The 19,510-nt window shown below is 63.5% G+C and overlaps 1 protein-coding gene across 1 annotated transcript in view; it reads right to left on the bottom strand.

The window, feature by feature from the left end:
* Positions 1 to 595: 595 nt before the first annotated feature.
* Positions 596 to 19,510, bottom strand: part of CABLES1 (Cdk5 and Abl enzyme substrate 1) — a 73,671-nt gene continuing 54,756 nt past the window's right edge. Inside the window, exons 5-10 of the mRNA XM_028155794.2 lie at positions 13,651 to 13,747; positions 11,381 to 11,537; positions 10,293 to 10,396; positions 5,022 to 5,128; positions 3,415 to 3,622; positions 596 to 2,024 (exon numbers count right to left, since the gene is read on the bottom strand). Coding sequence (XP_028011595.2) covers positions 1,884 to 2,024; positions 3,415 to 3,622; positions 5,022 to 5,128; positions 10,293 to 10,396; positions 11,381 to 11,537; positions 13,651 to 13,747 — 814 coding nt within the window. The 3' untranslated portion in view covers positions 596 to 1,883. The remainder of the gene's footprint in view (positions 2,025 to 3,414; positions 3,623 to 5,021; positions 5,129 to 10,292; positions 10,397 to 11,380; positions 11,538 to 13,650; positions 13,748 to 19,510) is intronic.

Raw genomic sequence — 19,510 nt, forward strand, 5'->3', positions numbered from 1 at the left:
AAGGAAAAGACGAAACCAAGCAAGCCCCACATCCAGGAGCACCCGCTCTCCCCGCTCGCTGGACCAGGCCTGGCCCCCAGCGGACGTCCCAGGTGCAGCCCGAGGCTGGAGGACCCGGAGGTGGTGGGGGGCCGGGTGAGAGCCAGGGCCACCTGGGAGCTGGGGGCAGACACCCGGAGGCAGGGCCCAGGGCACGTGGGGCCTCGGGATGGAGACCGTGGAGCGCTGGGCCCTACATCTTAGCGGGTCCAGCCAGACCCTCCACAGAATCCCTCTGACACGCAATCCACCGAAGGAAACGTGTCAGCAAACGCTTAGCACCCAGCACAGCCAATCGGGAGCCTCCGGCTCACTCTCCCCAGCGGCGCCGGAACCTCTGACCTCTGGCCAGCGAGTCCGGTCCAGGCCGCTGGGAAGGCTGCTCCAACCCCCCTCGCCCGGGCCCCGGGGAGATGGGAGAGCGTCTGCTTCCCGTGTGAGGTCTGCAGTGGGAACGGCGGCAGGTGAATCAGTGATGCAGGGCGGGGGGTGACCACTGAGACACGTGTGTAAACACACACACACACACACACACACACACACACACACACACGGATATAGAAACAATAAAATACTTTAATTCTCTTCACGTGGCCACAGGCCTTCCCGCTGGGCGAACCTCGGTGGGAGCTTCTCTTGGGCTTTAGGCGAAGGCGTGGTGACTACAGGTGGGGACACGCAGGCTGGTCACGTCCAGGTGGTCCCAGGCGTCAGCACAGGTTCCTGCACGCAGCACCGCCCGCACGCAGGGGTGACCCTCTCCAACGGGCACAGCCTCAGCCCGAGGTGCTGGTCCCAGCTGGCCAAAAGCCTCAAATACGAACTGTGCGTCTTACCCTTGTTCTGGATTTTATAAAACACGGGGATGTATGTACATACAGCACAACAAAGTGCCAGCGTGCACTCTAACATAGAGCACCGAGCCCACCAGGGAGCGCTGCCCCGCCGTCCCCATGGGCCAGGGCGGGGTGAAACACGTGAGAAAGGGAGGATGCAGGAAGGAGCAGAGCTGCCTGCAGCCTCCCCGCGGAACCCCAACACGAGGGCTGGCTTTTGTCCGTGGGGGGTGGAGTGAAGAAGCCAGGTCACGGTCTGGGGCACAGGTGTCAGACAATCTGGTACCGAGAGTGATGGCTACTCAGAGGTTCTCCAGAACCAGAACCCACCGTGAAGGCCAGCTGGGCTCATGGCCCCGGGCGAGCAGTCCCCGGGCGAGGTCTGTGCCGAGGGGCAGGGCTGGCTGGGGCTCAGGGCTGAGGCAGCATCTCTCAGACACACTGACACGCACGCGGGCACATGCCCCCGGGGACAGTGCCCTCCAACAGCTGGTAGAGACACTGGCCCCTCTTCTGACCCCGTGAGGGCCTCTGCAAAGCTTCCCTCCAACGTGTCCACGCCGTCTTCCCTGCTCGGCTCCAGCGTGACGCTCAGACTTGGCGTGGGTCTGGAGAGTGCTGGACCAGCCGCAGGTCTGTGTGCCCGGGAGGAGGAGGACTGGGGTGGGGGGTAAGAACTCTTGCTGGTGGAGAGCCGGGAGGGCCACCGTGTCTTCCGCCCAGGCCTCCCCTCCCCCGGTGGGCAGTCACGGCTCCCAGGGGCTCTCGGCCAGCAGACCAGACTCCCGCAAAGGTCCCCGGCACAGCCTCTGTACACGCGTGTTGGGAGGAGAGTCCCGTGTGCTGAGCTCTGCTTGGGAATGAGTCTCCAGCAGCAGCGCGGCCTCTGGCGCGGGGAAGCATCAGCCTCTGGGCCTGTGTTGGGAGCTCCGAGGGGAACCAGGAAGTGCCGGCCCGCTCCGCCCGCACCAGGAAGCGTGCAGCACCAGGAAGCGCCGGCCGGCCGCGCTAGGAGCTCTGGACCAGGCGTCTGTAGTGGGGCATGACCTCGTGCTCGGGCAGGTGAAGGGCGAACTCCAGGGCCACCAACACGGGGAACTCGAAGGCGATCAGCTCGCGTCTGTTCAGCCGGAACTTCTCCTCCAGCTTCTGCAACAGGAAGAGAGAAGACAAAAGCACGAGAGCGTGAAAGACCGAGTCCCAGGCTTTCTCCACGGGACGCCTCTCCCCACCGCCAGGGAGGTTTACAGAGAGACGGGTGGTGGGCACGGCCGTGGAGGGCGTGAGGGCGTCAGAGCTCAGGAGCAGAGGGAGGCCTCGCGACGGGACTAGTGCTGTGGCATGTAAGGCACTGGTTGTGGCGTGTGGGCACTGGCTGTGGCGTGTGGGCACTGGCTGTGGCGTGTGGGCACTGGAGGTGGCACGTAAGGCACTGGCTGTGGCGTGTGGGTCCTGGCTGTGGCGTGTGGGCACTGGCTGTGGCGTGTGGGCACTGGAGGTGGCATGTAAGGCACTGGCTGTGGCGTGTGGGCACTGGCTGTGGCGTGTGGGCACTGGAGGTGGCATGTAAGGCACTGGCTGTGGCGTGTGGGCACTGGCTGTGGCGTGTGGGCACTGGCTGTGGCGTGTGGGTCCTGGCTGTGGCGTGTGGGCACTGGAGGTGGCATGTAAGGCACTGGCTGTGGCGTGTGGGTCCTGGCTGTGGCATGTGGGTCCTGGCTGTGGCGTGTGGGTCCTGGCTGTGGCGTGTGGGCACTGGCTGTGGCGTGTGGGCACTGGCTGTGGCGTGTGGGTCCTGGCTGTGGCGTGTGGGCACTGGCTGTGGCGTGTGGGCACTGGCTGTGGCGTGTGGGTCCTGGCTGTGGCGTGTGGGCACTGGCTGTGGCATGTGGGCACTGGCTGTGGCGTGTGGGCACTGGAGGTGGCATGTAAGGCACTGGCTGTGGCGTGTGGGCCCTGGCTGTGGCGTGTGGGCACTGGCTGTGGCGTGTGGGTCCTGGCTGTGGCGTGTGGGCTCTGGCTTTGGAGTGTGGGTCCTGGCTGTGGCATGTGGGTCCTGGCTGTGGCGTGTGGGCACTGGCTGTGGCGTGTGGGTCCTGGCTGTGGCGTGTAGGCACTGGCTGTGGCGTGTGGGCACTGGCTGTGGCGTGTGGGTCCTGGCTGTGGCGTGTGGGCACTGGAGGTGGCATGTAAGGCACTGGCTGTGGCGTGTGGGTCCTGGCTGTGGCGTGTGGGCACTGGCTGTGGCAGCTGGCCCCTCCCTGCTGGCTCCCCCCACGTTCTCCGTGAACTCAGCACGTGAAGCAGGCCTTCGTGGACCCCCTAAGGAGGTGAGTGTTTCCTTGAGAGGAGAAACCTGTGCCCTCCCCTGAAGAAGAGGCCACGAGGCCATAGGAGGCCGAGGTCAGTGACCTGTGTGTGACGGACGCCCTGAGGTGACCGCCCACGAGACCCCGCAGCATTACCGTGGCTGAGAAAGTAATATGGGCGGGGCAGCTGGCCACGGCCCACGGCCACGGCCACGGCCACGGCCACTCACATCAATCAGGTGCTTGACCTCGTGCTTCCGGAGGTCGCTGCTGATCTTGGCCGCCAGCAGCACGCAGGCCCCCGCGCAGAGCTTCCGGTTCTGCTTGTTCAGCTTCCCCTTGAGGGCGAGCTTCTCGAAGTAGACGAAGGCCGTGGCCACCGTGGGCTCCTCGAGGCCGCAGTCCTCCTGCGCCAGCTTCCGCATCTCGCGCTTCAGGCTGGAGGGGCGGGGAGGGGCCTGCTGGAGCCTGAGCACCAGGCCCCGAGGACAAGACTTCGCCCCGAAAGCGCTTCCCTTCCCGTTCCCAAGGGGACGGCATGAAACGTGAGCGAGACGCCTAGACCAGCCGTCGCCAACCGGTGGTCCGTGAGGTCCGAGAGGGTGGTGGCCGTGGTCTAGACCCCGCGGCACGGGCGCACCCGGGACCCCAGGGCGGGCGGGGTTCCTGGACACTCGGAGAGCTGCCCAGATGGAAGAGGGACCCCACGGAGGGACTAGGTCCCACCAGAGACGGAGCCAGATGTGAGGCGGGCGTCTGGAGTCCGCGCTGTGGAGTGACCGTCACGCTTGTTACTGACGTCAGAAGGTCAGGCTCAGAGCGCGCCGCGAGCTCAGGGCGGCTGCCAGCGAGAGGGCAGAGAGAAGCCCGAGCTCTGCTTACCGCTGGTCAAACCGAACACGCCAGCACCAGATCAGCACTAAGATCCGTGCGGACATAAATGCTCAATTACTGGCACACGGCATTGTTACACGCCATCCAGCCCCATTACCACGCGCACACACACATGCATACACATGCACACGTGCGCACACACGCTCTCCTGGTACACAGGCACCACACGCCGGTCTCCCTCCGGCGCAGCCAGAGACTGCTTGGCCAGCAGACATGCGCCCCCAAATCGACCCACTGGCCACGAGGAAACGTCGGTTTTGCTTCGGCTGCTTTGCTGCAAGACAGGGCGCGGCCGTCCCTCCCGGGAGCGGCTGTGGGCAGGGAGCCCTTCCAGACCCAGGAGCCCAGCTCCTCGCTCCGGCTCTGCCTGCCTCTGAGCACGCAGGGACCCGTGTCTCCTTTGCCGTTTCCCGTAACATAAATCGGACTGAACGGCGGCTGCAGACATGACAGCGGGAATGATTCCTCCCTCACAGGCGCCTCCCCTGGTCCTTGCCAGCTCCTGCCACAAGACCCGCCCTCTGCCCTCTGCCCTCTGCCCTCTGCCCTGGCGCTCACGGGGGGCCTCCCAGCAGCTAGCCCCTCGTGGGCCTTTTTGTTAGTTCTCCCCCAAGGACATTCTCCCATTGATTTTTAGAGCGTGGAAGAGAGGAAGAGAAACACTCGTGTGAGAGACACACTGACTGGTTGCCACCCACACACGCCCCCACCAAGGCTGCGATCCAACCTGCAGCCAGGTCCGTGCCCTTGACTGAAAAGCAAACCTGTGACACCACCCCCCACCCCCCCCCGGGGGGCCCGGGGACGCTCTAACCACTGAGCAACCGCCAGGGCTCAGGAGCCTCTTTGCTGAACTGCCCACATTTCGCTTGATCCGCCGTCCAGAGCACAAGTGTGATGGGCGCTGGAGGGGCTGAGGGAGTGTGAGCGGACGGCCACGTACCTCCTTATTTTGCTGAGCGTCAGCTTGATGTGAGGGAACCTCTCCCTGAAGGTCTCGTTCATGTCCTTCTTGAGGTCTGAGGGCTTCACGTAGGCGATCACTGTGGTCTGCAAGGAAGGCCGCCAGGTCACGCCTGCCCGAGGCCCCCCGTCACTGCAGTGGGTGCCCACGGTGACTCCCACGCCCCAAGCCACGGGGAGCCAGGGGAGCCCCGGCCTGAGGAGGCCCCGCCTCCGGAGACAGAGGGAGACCACCCCGGCTCTCAGCAGGACCGGGGGACGCGCAGCACACGGCCTCTGACCTCCAGGCTCAGCGCCGACAGGGAGGGAGCCCCACTCGCACACGCGGACGCGCACGGCGTCACCCGACTCTGGCCACCACCGGAGACGACATGTGACTGAACCTCAGGCTGCACCTCCGGAAAGTGAGGCGGCACGTGCCTCCCCGGAGGCCACTTCGAGAACCACGGGAGACGTCTGTCGTGCTTGGCATTCAGCGTGCACTCAACACACGTGAGTACTTTTCCGATTGTGGGAAAACATACGAAACGGAGACGCGTCCCCATTAGCCCCCCTTCCTCCCTCGGCTCCTCCTGGCCACCATCCACCTCCTGTCCCGGCCACGCTGACGACCCCGAGGCCTCAGACGAGTGGGACCATGAGGTGTCTGTCCCTCAGTGACTGGCTGTCTCACTGAGCACAACATACTCAGGGTCCATCCACGCCGTGGCACGTGTCAGCACACGTCGTGGCACGTGTCAGCACACGCTGCGGCACGTGTCAGCATCTCCTTCCTTCGTAAGACTCAGCAGCGCGGGCAGGGCCAGTGTGGCCCCAGGCCCCCCGTCCTGCCCCTGCCCCTGCTTTTCTGTCCTTAATCCGATGGAACAGCAGCAGGAGTGGGTCTGCGTGGGGTCAGGGCTCCCCGCCAGCCCGCTTCTCCTCTGCACAGGTGAGAACGCCTGGCGGCGGCTCCAGGGGCTTACCGTGACGGCACACAGAACAGAGCCGCCGAGAGGCCACGGGAGCCTCATGGAGAGCAGCGCAGGGGAGGGCAGCACCGCTCGGCTCCGGCCCAGAGCCGGTCTGAGGTGGGCCCGCTCTGCAGGCGACGCTGCCCAGGGAGTTCCAGGGAAGTGAGGTCCTCCTGAGCCCGGGTGCCAGGGACCTGCCGTCCTCAGCCCGTCTCTCTAAGGCACGCTTTCTGGGGTCCAGCAGCCACGACTCCTCTGTGTGGCTCATGTGCCTGGGACGGCCTATGCCACCCTCGGAAGGAAGACCAACTCCCCACCATCCTGAGAGCCGGCCACGGGGTCACCATGGCCCCTGCCACCCTCCTCCCGGCCTGAGAGAGAATGGAAAGCGAGATCAAGGCTCTTCCTGACTCTCCTCTCAGTCTAACTACAGTTCATAGCGACCCGCCCAGCCCCCGTGGTTCTAGTTACCACTAGAGGCCCGGTGCACGAAATTCATGTGTGTGGGGGGGGGGGGGGGAGCCCTCAGCCTGGCCTGCACCCTCTCCAATAAGGGACCCCTTGGGGGATGTCTGACTGGAGGCAGTTGGACATCCCTCTCGCAATCTGGGACCACTGGCTCCTAACTGCTCATCTGCCTGCCGGCCTGGTCGCCCCAACGGTCCGGAAGGAAGTCGGATGTCCGGAAGATGTCCGGTCACCGGTCTAACTAGCACGTTACCCTTTTACTGGTGCAGATCATTAGCACAGGTGAGTCAGGTGCTAACACAGGCTGTGCGGCCCCTTCCTGGTCATGAGGGCGTTGTGCAGCCGCAGCGGCCGACCCCTGGGCCGGCTGCGTGACACGGGGATAGTGGTGGCTCCAGGCTACCTGCGTGTTTGCAGAGGGAGCCGTTCTGTGGTTGCGGGGGGTGGGGGGGGATCCCATAAACTGATTTCCTCGCAGCTGCCCGGCGGCAGGGAACGGCGAGTGCACCGTGCTGAGAGGAGGCCACCAACCGCAGAAGGTCCGAGAGACGCAGCTCCGAGGAGCCTGCCCGCCGCCCCGCTGGGGGCAGTCAGGAAAGGAGGGGCCGGCGGGGGGCCCAGGGAGAGCGAGTAAGACCCCCACCTACTGCGGAGACCGGAGCAGCCTTTGCTGAAAAACAAACCCGGGACCGAGTCGTCAGGAGAGCAGGGAGGCCTCCACGGAGCTGAACCAGGGCCCGTCCCGGCCACGGCAACGTCTTGATGCCCGAAGCCAAGGCCTCGGGCTGGGTGGGCTGCAGCGGGAGGGGCCGGCGCAGAGCGAGAGAAGGGGGGCAGCAGGTGTGTGGGGGGGCGGGAGGTGTGACAGCACTGGAGACAGTGGGGCTCCCAGCCGCCAGGCCGCCATGGGAACAGGAACAACGTAAAAGGTGCTCTGAGACGAGCTGAGACGAGCGTGCCGAAACGTGGGCGCCTCGCGTGTTACCCAAGTGAGCGTATTCTTTCTCTGGAAGGTGAACCACGACGGAAGCACGCAGGTTCAATGCGGTGAATGAAAAATGAGCGGCTTGGGAACATGAAACACGCAGTGGGACACGTGTGCGGACCGGGCAAGTCACCCAGCCACTGTGCACGGAGGGAGAACCACTGTGTGCACAGCGCCCACAGGGACAGCAGCCCAGCCCGTGAAGCTCCTGAGAAATGATTTAAAGAGAAAACCCCTGACCCGGCACCAGCCGGATCCCAGGCCTGTGGCAGGAGGGGCCGTGTCATCCCAGACGTGACGATCTGTGGACGAGCTCCCACCGAACCTCCATGTCTGTGAGAACGGTGCCGCTGATTCTCGGGGGCCTAGAGTTCGTTAAACTGCTGACCCAGAGTCCTTTGCTCCTCCCCAAGTCGGCGGTGCAGCCGCTGGGCGCCGAGGGCTGTGGGGTTCAGCGGCGAAGGGAGCCAGGCTCTGCGCCAGGAGCTCCGGCCCCACGCCCACTTCCTGTCTGTCACCGTGACAGCCAGTGGCTCTGGAGCAGCTTCCTGCCAAGTCACTTAACAAATGAAGTGACTGATGAGTAAAGCAGGGACATACAGGGCCTTCCTCCTACAGTCATGACCTCTCTGCTCTCCCTGGACATCAGGGCAATGCGTCTGGCTGTTTACTAAGCGCTTACATGTGCTGGCTCAGACCTATGAGCTCCCTACTGTGCGCTGGCTCAGACCTATGAGCTCCCTACTGTGCGCTGGCTCAGACCAATGAGCTCCCTACTGTGCGCTGGCTCAGACCTATGAGCTCCCTACTGTGCGCTGGCTCAGACGATGAGCTCCTTACTGTGCGCTGGCTCAGACCGATGAGCTCCCTACTGTGCGCTGGCTCAGACCGATGAGCTCCTTACTGTGCGCTGGCTCAGACCTATGAGCTCCTTACTGTGCGCTGGCTCAGACCGATGAGCTCCTTACTGTGCGCTGGCTCAGACCTATGAGCTCCTTACTGTGCGCTGGCTCAGACCGATGAGCTCCCTACTGTGCGCTGGCTGAGACCTATGAGCTCCCTACTGTGCGCTGGCTCAGACCGATGAGCTCCCTACTGTGCGCTGGCTCAGACCTATGAGCTCCCTACTGTGCGCTGGCTCAGACCTATGAGCTCCTTACTGTGCGCTGGCTCAGACGATGAGCTCCCTACTGTGCGCTGGCTCAGTCCGATGAGCTCCCTACTGTGCGCTGGCTCAGACCTATGAGCTCCCTACTGTGCGCTGGCTCAGACGATGAGCTCCCTACTGTGCGCTGGCTCAGACTATGAGCTCCCTACTGTGCGCTGGCTCAGACCGATGAGCTCCTTACTGTGCGCTGGCTCAGACGATGAGCTTCTTACTGTGCGCTGCCTCAGACCAATGAGCTCCGGTGGTTGTTTTTAAAGAAGCAATTGACAGGTCAGAGTGGAAAAGAACTACCCACAGGTCTGGTTCGCTTTCTGTGTGAGCAGCTGGGGAATAAGGAGGCCTCGTGGGTGTTACACGAGGAAGGCCGGTGTGTAACACCCACACCGTCCTGCTTCCCCTTTCCCGGGAGAGGGCTCGGTCTCCCTGAACAAGGAGTCGGGGCAGTTTTAAACTAAATGCCTTTGGCCCAGCCTGCGTGGCTCAGAGGTTGAGCATCGTCCTACCAGGAGGTCACGGTTCGATTTCCGGTCAGGGAACATGCCTGGGTTGCAGGCTGGGGTGTGGGGCGTGCGGGAGGCAGCCAGTCAATGATTCTCTAGCATCATTGATGCTTCTCTCCCTCTCTCCTTCTCTGTAGTCAATAAAAGTATATTTTAAAAATGAGTAAGTACACTAAATGCCTTTGGTAATTCATCCTGACTCTGTGGCACATTGGAATGTCTCTGGCTACCCGCCCAGTTACAGGAGGAGACACGCGGAGTAGCGGGCCAGGCCCCGGTTTCTCTGACGTCGGCTCGTTGCCAAATGTTCCGTGAGGAGAGGCGGAGGGCGGGGCCCTGCACGGGGGCCGCTCAGCGCTGAGTGGGTGCCAGGCGCCCTTTCATACGTAGGCTGGGCCACCATGGCTTCCGAGACACGACTCGAGGCCTGTCCCAGGAGAAGGGCCGGGCTCACTGTGCTCAGCTGAGCCCTCCGGCGTTGTGGTTGCGCTCTCCACCGATTCCTGTGTGCAGCCCAGGGGCAGCGGGTTTCCCGAAAGCCCTCGGCCTCTCCCCCACTGCGTCCCGGGCTCGGCCTGCCTCCGAGTTGGCGCATCCCCCCAAGGAAGTACCTGGGCCCTGCCAGGCCCTCTGATCTCGGGGCATGGCTGCCCGGAGCAGAGCGGTGGGAGGTGGTCAGCCAGGAGCCGAAACCACACTCACAGAGGAAAACAGGAAAAGCCCGAGCAGCAGCAGCGAGGAAGGCCAGTGTGTAACACCCACACGGTCCTGCTTCCACCTTCCGGGAGAGGGCTCGGTCGCCCTGAGCCCGGGCCACGTGTCTGCTCAGCGGGCACTGCAGACCCGCCCTCGCGAGGACTCCACCGAGCCGGCTTGACCTCAGCACGGCCGGCGGGCCCACCCTCTCCTGGTGGGTCTACAGATGCCACGCTTTGGCGAGTGAGCCGGTAGCTAACGTGATGCGTGCAGGCCAGTGACCAGCAGAACCCTGGACAATAAAAGTATATTTTAAAAACGAGTAAGTACACTAAATGCCTTTGGTAATTCATCCCGACTCTGTGGCACATTGGAATGTCTCCGGTCTCCCCGTCAGCAAGGCACCTGGAGGGTCCAGGCTGAGCAGGTTCCAGGCAGCGCAGCCGAGGGAAGGCCTGCCTGCCGCCTCCACGCTACTCACCATGTACGAAGGGAAGATGAGGACCCGTTTGTGCTTCCCACAAGGCCACTGGGGGTCGTCCAGGAGGTTCGGGTCGTAGTCCACAACGTCTCCCAGGTCGCTGCCTAAGGGCCACAGGCAGGGGGACAGTTAGGGCCCGGCCTCGGGCAGCGCAGAGGCGAGCGCCCGTGCGGAGGGGCTGAGGGCTGTCAGGGCACTGCCTGCCGTGCAGTCACGGTCTCTGCAGCCAAGGAGGCCTGTCCTCTCCGACAGGGACACCAGATTCTCAACGCGACGACGATCTTTCCCACTTTAGAAAGTGACGTGTGAACCTCCCTGACCCCGAGAGCACAGAACCCCATGGAGCACGGACAACGCAGGGACTCTCGGGTCAGAGCACGTGGCGCCGAGAGGCTCGTTCCGAACCCTGCAGGTCACTGGCAGCTGAGCCCCGCGAGAAGCACGTTTTGGGGTGAACCCTCCTGGGCAGACCACTGTGTCCACAGAAACACAGATAAAGCAGGCCCATGCGCCGAGGCCCAGCGTGGCGGGCGCACGGACAGTGTTTCCGACTCAGCACCTGAGCCCTCCGATCGCCTGGGGCCTCCGAGCAGTGACACTGCTCCCCAAGAGCTCCCGGCGACCCCACAGGGCCGCTGAGGCCGAGCGGGAGCACCCAGCCTCCTTCCGCAGCCCGTCCGCTCGCACGGAGACCCACAGGCACGTTCTCACGCGGATCCTGGGCTTCCGGCCCAGCTATCTGAAGAAAAGCCCAACCTGAGCGTGCGAAGTGCAGGCAAGGCGCGGGTGACAGGGAGGCGACTCTGAGGCGTAGGAGGTGGTGAAGCCAGATCCCGCCCAGCCCCCTCCGCACGAGGCCGTGGGGTTCCCCGGGGTGCTCAGGGTCTGGGGACGGGGGCATCTCACTGGAGAGGCCACCCTGTGGCCGCCGTGAGGCTGCGTGGCCTCAAGTCCTCTTGCCCAACCACGTCGCCTGCGGCACGAGCTCACACTCAGGGACCCCAGCCCTCCAGTTTGCACACGGAGACCCACCCACACTGTACCCCAAGACGCCTCCTGCCTCAGCCCCCAGCCCCAGCCCCCCGCACCTGTGTCGAGGCTCCCCTGGGTGCTGCTGGCCCGCCCTATGGAGAGGCTGCGGTGGCTCAGGGTGCGGAAGTGGGAGAAGGAGGAGGTGGAGTCGATGGTGCCCCTCCGGGCTCCGAAGGCGTTTGTGGGCCACAGGAACTGGGTGTAGGACACCGTCTAGAAGGAAGGCAAAAGGGCAGGTGATGGACACCCCCAGGCAGCGACACTGTCCACGCCTCCCCAGCGACTCTGCATCAGTGACCTGGGAGTGACCTCTATTCCGGCCAAACCTGCCAGAGCCGCTGCCTGTGGCTGTCCCTGACATCTCCCCCCCCCCCCCCCCCCGTGAGGACGCTCAGGTGACGCGCAGATGTGTGTTTGATAACAAGGCGTGTCCTCGACGCTGTGGGGATGGGGCGAGCCGTGGGGATGGGATGAGCTGTGGGGATGGGGTGAGCTGTGGGGATGGGGTGAGCCGTGGGGATGGGGCGAGCTGTGGGGATGGGGCGAGCCGTGGGGATGGGGTGAGCCGTGGGGATGGGGTGAGCCGTGGGGATGGGGTGAGCCGTGGGGATGGGGTGAGCTGTGGGGATGGGGCGAGCCGTGGGGATGGGGCGAGCCGTGGGGATGGGGTGATCTGTGGGGATGGGGCGAGCCGTGGGGATGGGGTGAGCCGTGGGGATGGGGCGAGCCGTGGGGATGGGGTGATCTGTGGGGATGGGGCGAGCCGTGGGGATGGGGTGAGCCGTGGGGATGGGATGAGCCGTGGGGATGGGGCAAGCCGTGGGGATGGGATGAGCCGTGGGGATGGGGCGAGCCGTGGGGATGGGGCGAGCCGTGGGGATGGGATGAGCCGTGGGGATGGGGTGAGCCGTGGGGATGGGATGAGCCGTGGGGATGGGGCAAGCCGTGGGGATGGGATGAGCCGTGGGGATGGGGTGAGCTGTGGGGATGGGGCGAGCCGTGGGGATGGGGCGAGCCGTGGGGATGGGGTGATCTGTGGGGATGGGGCGAGCCGTGGGGATGGGATGAGCCGTGGGGATGGGGCAAGCCGTGGGGATGGGATGAGCCGTGGGGATGGGGCGAGCCGTGGGGATGGGGCAAGCCGTGGGGATGGGATGAGCCGTGGGGATGGGGTGAGCCGTGGGGATGGGATGAGCCGTGGGGATGGGGCAAGCCGTGGGGATGGGATGAGCTGTGGGGATGGGGTGAGCTGTGGGGATGGGGCGAGCCGTGGGGATGGGGTGAGCTGTGGGGATGGGGCGAGCCGTGGGGATGGGGCGAGCTGTGGGGATGGGGCGAGCTGTGGGGATGGGGCGAGCCGTGGGGATGGGGCGAGCCGTGGGGATGGGGCGAGCCGTGGGGATGGGGCGAGCTGTGGGGATGGGGCGAGCTGTGGGGATGGGGTGAGCTGTGGGGATGGGGCGAGCCGTGGGGATGGGGCGAGCCGTGGGGATGGGGCGAGCCGTGGGGATGGGGCGAGCTGTGGGGATGGGGTGAGCTGTGGGGATGGGGCGAGCTGTGTGAGGCACAGACAGGCACTGCTTTCCATACACCAGCACCTGCAGCGTTCCAGGCCCCGACGGCTGGAGTCCCTGACGAGTCACGTGACCCCGTGCCCTGCGGCAGATCCATCCACGGGGCTCACCTCTGCTGTCCCTCCCCGAGCCCCCCCATTCCTGGGTGGACACTCCGCCTTCTCACCACCTGCCTGGGGACCACGGCTCAGGCCCTGGGGGAGCTGTGCCGCCCCCGCAGCTCCCTGCATGCACTCTGCTGGGACGGTCTCCCCAAGGACACCCTGCATGGTCTCCCCCAACAGGCTTTGGGGGGCTCCTGGAAGACTGGATTTACCCTTCACACCCAGACCTCACCCCGCAGCCTGGTGAGCTGTGTGTGGAAGAGGCGTGGCAGCCCTGGTGCCGGGGGTCTCCGCCGGAGGCTGAGGGGCTCCCAGCTCAGGGCCCAGGAGGCCGGCACCCCTGTCTGGTCGTGGGGGGGCGGCTTGCGGGCACCATCCGTTACTGCTGTTCACACGACCCACATCCCTGAACCCAGAGCATGCATGTGGACACGTGTGTGTGTGCAGGCAGGGAAACCATGTGCTGCTATGTAATCGCGGCCTCGATGGACTTTGCCTGCCCACTGGGAGCGGAAGGCTGGTGTCACGAGCCCAGGAAGGTGCCGTGCCCCACACCCCCCGAGCGAGGCGCGTGGCCTGCCCCCCGCTTCTGCTTCCCGACCCTGGGGCTTGGGCACAGGCTCGCCGGCGGGAGCCGGGCCGCCTTACCTTCCCATCAGCGCCCAGCTCCACGCCTTCCAGGCCAACGACCTCTTTCAGGCTCACGGCACCCGCTGACTGTCGCCCTCCGTCCGACTTCAAGTCCCTGGAGGACAAGCCAGAGAGGAAACGCTGCTGTTTGCACCCAAAAGAGACGCTGTGGTGCTCACCACACGAGGCACCGGTCGTGCTGACGAAAGGGACCGAGCAGGCGCTGCCGGGCCTCCCCTCGCCCCTCCACTGGGCAGGCTCAGCGGCTCAAGGGCAGCCCCCGCCCGCCCCCCCCCACATGAAGGACGTGCAGCTGAACGAGCCTGAGGGAGAGAGGGGTGCAGAGTGAGGGATCCCTGGCTCCCTCCGCTCAGCACGTCCCTCCTCTCTGCGACGGTCCTGGCACAGCGACTACATTCTCCTGGGCTCGCGCTGCTGGCTTCTTCTTAAATCTGGGGAGACCCCCTCTGGACCCCCCTTTATTAGACAGGAGAATCTGCCGTCCTGAACAGCTCTCAGGCTTACTGCTGGCCACGCAGGAACTGGCGCCACAGGAGTCACCCCACCTACCTGGCCAGGCCGCCTGGAAACGAGTATCTTTCTATAAAACATGCTAACAGCACGCTAACAGCACACGTCACACCTGACAAGGCTTTCACACACCATCCCTTTCATTCTTTTTTTAAAAAAATACAATCTTGCTGATGTCAGAGAGGAAGGGAGAGGGGGAGATAGAAACATCAACGAAGAGCGAGGATCACCGATCGGCTGCCTCTGCACGCCCTCTAATGGGGATCGAGCCCGCACTAGGCTTGTGTGCTGACAAGGAATCAAACCATGACCTCCTGGTTCATATGTCAACGCTCAACCACTGAGCCACGCCAGCAGGGCACTTTCATTCTTGATGATGCCCTTATCAGACTGTTGTTGCTATTACTATCCCATTTTACAGATGAGAAAAACGAGGCCCAGAGTAGCAGATGGCTTGCCAGGTCCCCTCTCCTTACAGTTCTCACTAAGCTGCGTGTTGGAATCACCGGGGATTTCTGACAAACTCCTGCTGCCTGGCTCCCACCCCAGCCACGCCAATTCCGTTGTCATGGGTGCAAGCTGGGTGGCAGGAGTTCTGAACGCTCGCAGGGGACTAAGCGCAGCCATGTCCACGAAGGACCGCCTTCCGCTGCTGCCTCTGGGCCACAGGCAAACCCCTTCGGTGGAGGTGCCGTGTGTGCCATTGAGGCACCGTGCTCAGGGCTGTCCTGTAAGCTGGAAGAGCCAGCGGGCTGGAGCGATGCTCACGACCACTCCCCCCCCAGCACCTCAGGGCCACAGACGGGACCACCATCCCCGCCCCGCCCCGCCCGCCCCTCCAGGAGCCTCCAGGGCAGCCCTCAGACTTCCTCCAGCAGAGAGGACAGAGCACAGGGAAACGCCAGGGAGCCAGGTCCGGGCACTGAGGCTGACACAGCCCGTGGGTCGGGAGCGAGGTCCCAGGGAAGCCCGGAGCGGAGCTGGACAGGCCTCAGGGGAGCGAGGAGCAGGAGACCGTGGCCTTGATGCCCCTCTTTCGGACCCGAGGGTGGGCAGGCCCTGCAGAAAGGCCCGGAAGGGTGCGCTGGATCCCCCAAAGGGAGAGTGGAAAACACCCAGCGAAGAAGCCGCCGAAGGCACAGGACTGACTAGCGATCACGTCTTCCCGTCGCTCAGGTCACAACTCTCATCCACACGGAGCACGAACACGAACCGCGCGGGTGCGGGCTGACCCTGCAGCTCCCGAGGCGGACCCCGGGGAACTGCAGCTGAAAGTGCTAAAAGCAAACCGAGTTGGGCTTTGCAACTGGTTTGAAAAGCCTCAGAGATCATTTTCCCAGATGCATGTTGAGTTCACATATGAATTTATTTATGTTCCGCCTCCTTCTAAGCATGGAACGGAGGCAAGTTCAACGGCCACGTGTGGGTCTCGTCCAAAACCGCGAGCGGAACGGTTTACGTGTCGCTTGGACTCGCAGGTGAGCACGGTCGGTCAGGTTCAGCACGGGATCTCGTGGGCACAGATGCCCCGACAGGACCGCTGCTCTGATTCCCCGCGTGCCACGGCCCCAGGGCGGGCTGCTCAGCTTGTTTAGCTGCACGACCTCATGTCTCACGCTGTTCAAGTTTCTTTTTAAAAAATATTTTTATTGATTTCAGAGAGGAAGGGAGGAGAGACAGAAACATCGATGAGGAGAGAGAATCATGGATCAGCTGACCCTGGCACACCCCACACTGGGGACGGAGCCCGCAACCCGGGCCTGTGACCTGACGGGAACTGAACCGGGAACTGAGCCGTGGCCTCCTGGTTCCGGGCTGACGCTCAACCACGGAGCCACACCGGCCGGGCCTATTTACGTTTCTTAACCTTTGCAGAGGCCGTGAGCATCAAACACACTTTGAAAACGCAGGGCGCGCGTGCACTCACCCCGTGACTGTCCGTCCACCAGGATTGCTTCTCAGGGGTCTGTCCCCACACACACCGTGCAGGCGCTCCTCTGCTGGGATCACGAGCGTGGTTGTTTTACAGAATCCTCAACCACAAGCTCCGGGACTCACCCCGACTTCCTTCCAATCCATCTACACGGCACAAGTAGGCTCACAGCCCTGGCCAGTGTGGCTCAGTGGGTTGGGCATCGCCCACAAGGTTGCTGGTTCAATTCCCGTCAGGGCACACGCCTGGGTGCAGGCTCAATCCCCAAGAGGGGGTGTGCAGGGGCAGCCAATGGATGTTCCCCCCTCTCCCTTCCATTCTCTCTAGAATAAATTTAAAATAGAGGTAGGCTCACAGTTGTACGAGGATCCGAGCTTATTCTTGTGTTTATTAATATTGTATCACTGCCCATGGAAACGGCAGCCCTCCTCTGCCCCACCCTGTACGTGCAAGAGGCCTGCGGGTGCCCCCCTTCAGGGGTGGAAGCCCATCTGGCTCTCACGCAGCCCGTGTGCAGGGGGCACGCTGGGGCTGCTCCGACTCCAGGCCTGCAGTCTCCCGCTCACAGGGGGGCCCTGCTCCCAGAGCTGTGGCGTCGGCTGTCTGGGACGGGGCGTGCCCGTTCCCGCTGACAGGATGCCATGGAGGAGCGTAGCCCACAGGACGCCCTTTCAGCCTGTCCTGCAGCTGCTCTAGCCCGAGGGTCCAAGCAGGAGGTCCGGTCGCAGGAGGAACAGGCCAGAGGGTGGTAGAGGGCGGAGAAGCAGGAGGAAGCTCTGGGTCCCGGGCTGACCTTCGGCAACACTTTAGAGGTCACGCTTACATTATTCCCACCTCCCTCTCCAAGCCTTTCTTTCCCGTCAGGATCCTCTCCTTAGCCGCTCCGGCTTTTCATGATTTCTCCGCTCTCTGTCTCTGCACCCAGAGTCCCGTGCAGCTCCCAGGCTTCGATCCCTGGTCCCAGGGCCGCCCAGAGGATGGTGGAGATGGGGGGAGGCGGTCTTAGCTGGAGGGGTGGACCCGGCGTGGGGGCTGCCCACTCAGGAAACGGCGAGAACTTGCTTTCATCTCCCTTTGTCAGTGGAGTGTCGCCAGGCCAAACACAAACCCTCACCCAAGGGGGAGAAGGCAGGGACTCACGCGGATAAAAGGCACCGAGACCCAGACGGCCTTGGCAACTGCCGGCGAGGAGAGGCGCTGGTTTCAGGCTGGGACTCGGCCCAGAACACGTGTAATTTACGAGCTTAATCCGAGGAGCGTTCACAGGACGGGAAGGCCTGATGACACGGCGACTGCGGCAGAGACGGCCACACTGCCTGCCTTCTGTGTAACTGGCTGCAAAACGCTCGTTAGAAAAGGTGGGATCTGGCAGAGCTTCCTCGCGCCAGCAAGAAAGATCAAAACCAAACAATGCCCCGTCACAGTCCATACGAGGACACGCACCAGGAAGGAGAAACGAGGAAAGACTGGAAGGAAATAGACCCCAGTGGGAGTGAGGCTGCTCACTGCTGCTCAGGGCGTTCCCTCTCCCTTCACACCTGTGCACCTTCCGGGGGTTCTCAGCCCAGGCAGCTGAGGACACAGGTGAAGAGCGAGTGAATGCGGAGCTGACGGTGGGCCTCGCTGGTCGGGACGCACGGCGGGCGAGGCCGGGGAGCCGCCGATGGCTGTGCTGGGGCAGAGCCGGGAAGAGCAGTGCAAGGGCTCTCGAGACGGAGCAGGAAGGGGCCCAAAGCGACGCTCAGTGAGCGCCCACCGCAGGGGCAGGCGCGAGAGCCTTCATTCCTGATGTGCCCCAGTGCTCAGCCCGTGACAGCACAGCCGGTTCCACAGACGAGCAGGGCTGGTGGGTCCTGCCTGGCTGTCCGCTCTCTCCCGAGACCCACTGCTCCCAGCAGCACCCACTGGGCAGGGGCTCCGGGCCAGGGCTGTGCTCTCTGAAAGGGTGAGCAACCTGAACAGCCTCCGTCTGAGCTGCCAGCAGATCCCACATCTTCCCGACCAACACCTGCACCAGATGAGGAATGGCCAGCGGCCGACACCTGCACCCGAGGAGGAATGGCCAGCACGGCCGCGTGAGGACCAGAGTGTGTGTGAATGTGTGTGTGTGAGTGTGTGTGAGAGAGAGAGACAGAGAGAGAGAGAGAGAGAGAGAGAGAGAGAGAGAGAGAGAGAGAGAGAGATTGGGAGACACCAAGGCAGGGGCGCCCCTACACTGAGAGGGGCTCCAGGGACAAGACAAGTCCCCTCCCGACTTCCACCCAGAACTGACCTGGGGAGACCACCCCCTTCCAACTCCACGCCACATTCAAGCCAAGACTGTCCCTTCTTCAAGCAAGCCCAGCACACGCAAAAGGAAGGCCTGTGCTGATCTGCTCACACGGCTGCATGCTGTTTACATTTCACGCCGACCACAGGATGCTCGGCTGGGAGGTGACACGGAGCTGACGGAGGGCGAGGCAAGCCAACTGCTGACAGCCAGAGACCCGAGGGGTGTGGGCAGGGACGGGGAGCTGGGTGTTGTCTGAATGCACCCCGCCCTGCGCCCCCTCCATGCCGATCATGCCCCGGGAAAGACTGAATTCCCAACGGGAAAAGAAGACAGTTATTAGAAGCATCTCCTACCTCAGAGGGCAGTAAGGAGCTGGGAAAATCCCAGGGCAAGTGCAATAGGGAAACTGAGGCAGGAAAGTGCAAGCAAGGCCAAACAGCCCTGGCCCGTGTGGCTCAGTGGGTAGAGCATCTGCCCACAGACCAAAGGGTCTCGTGTTCAACTCCTGGTCAAGGGCACGTACCAGGGCTGCAAGTTTGACCCCCTGCCCGGGTGAGGGCTCCAGCAGGAGGAATCTATCCATGTGTCTCTCACATCAGTGTTTCTCTCTGCCTCTCCCCTCCTCCCTCCCTTCCACTCTCTCTAAAAATCATTGAAGAAATTTCCCAGGGTGAGGATTAACCAAAACAAAGAGACAGAAAACAAACAACCAAGACCAAACAGTGTGGGCCATTGGCAGCCAGCCTGTCACCAACAAGCCACGGTGTTCCCAGCCGAGGACCAGAGAGCCAAGGGTTAGAAACCTCCCTACGGGGCGAACGCAGAGGGAGGGCGAGGGAAAAGGCCTTTCACTCCCCAGCAGAGAAGCCGCAGCCTCGGGCTGGCAAGGCCACGTGGCAGGTGCTGCTCAGGAGTTCTGGGAAGGACACGCCAAGTAAACAGGGGCCTGGGAACTAATCTGCACCAAGACAGTCAGCAAGGAACCCGGAACCTCAGGCAGGAGGGCCTGTAAGGCCTCGGACCCCCAACCTGCTCTTCAGATCAGCCGAGAGCCCTTCCGCTTCGTGAGCCAGAGGGTGGGCTGCTTGCCTGGCTTCTTGAGAAAAGGTGCCGCTTCCACTGCTTTAACACAAGGGCTTGAC

The sequence above is a fragment of the Eptesicus fuscus genome, chromosome 12 (assembly GCF_027574615.1).
Source record: "Eptesicus fuscus isolate TK198812 chromosome 12, DD_ASM_mEF_20220401, whole genome shotgun sequence".
Taxonomy (NCBI): Eukaryota; Metazoa; Chordata; class Mammalia; order Chiroptera; family Vespertilionidae; genus Eptesicus; species Eptesicus fuscus.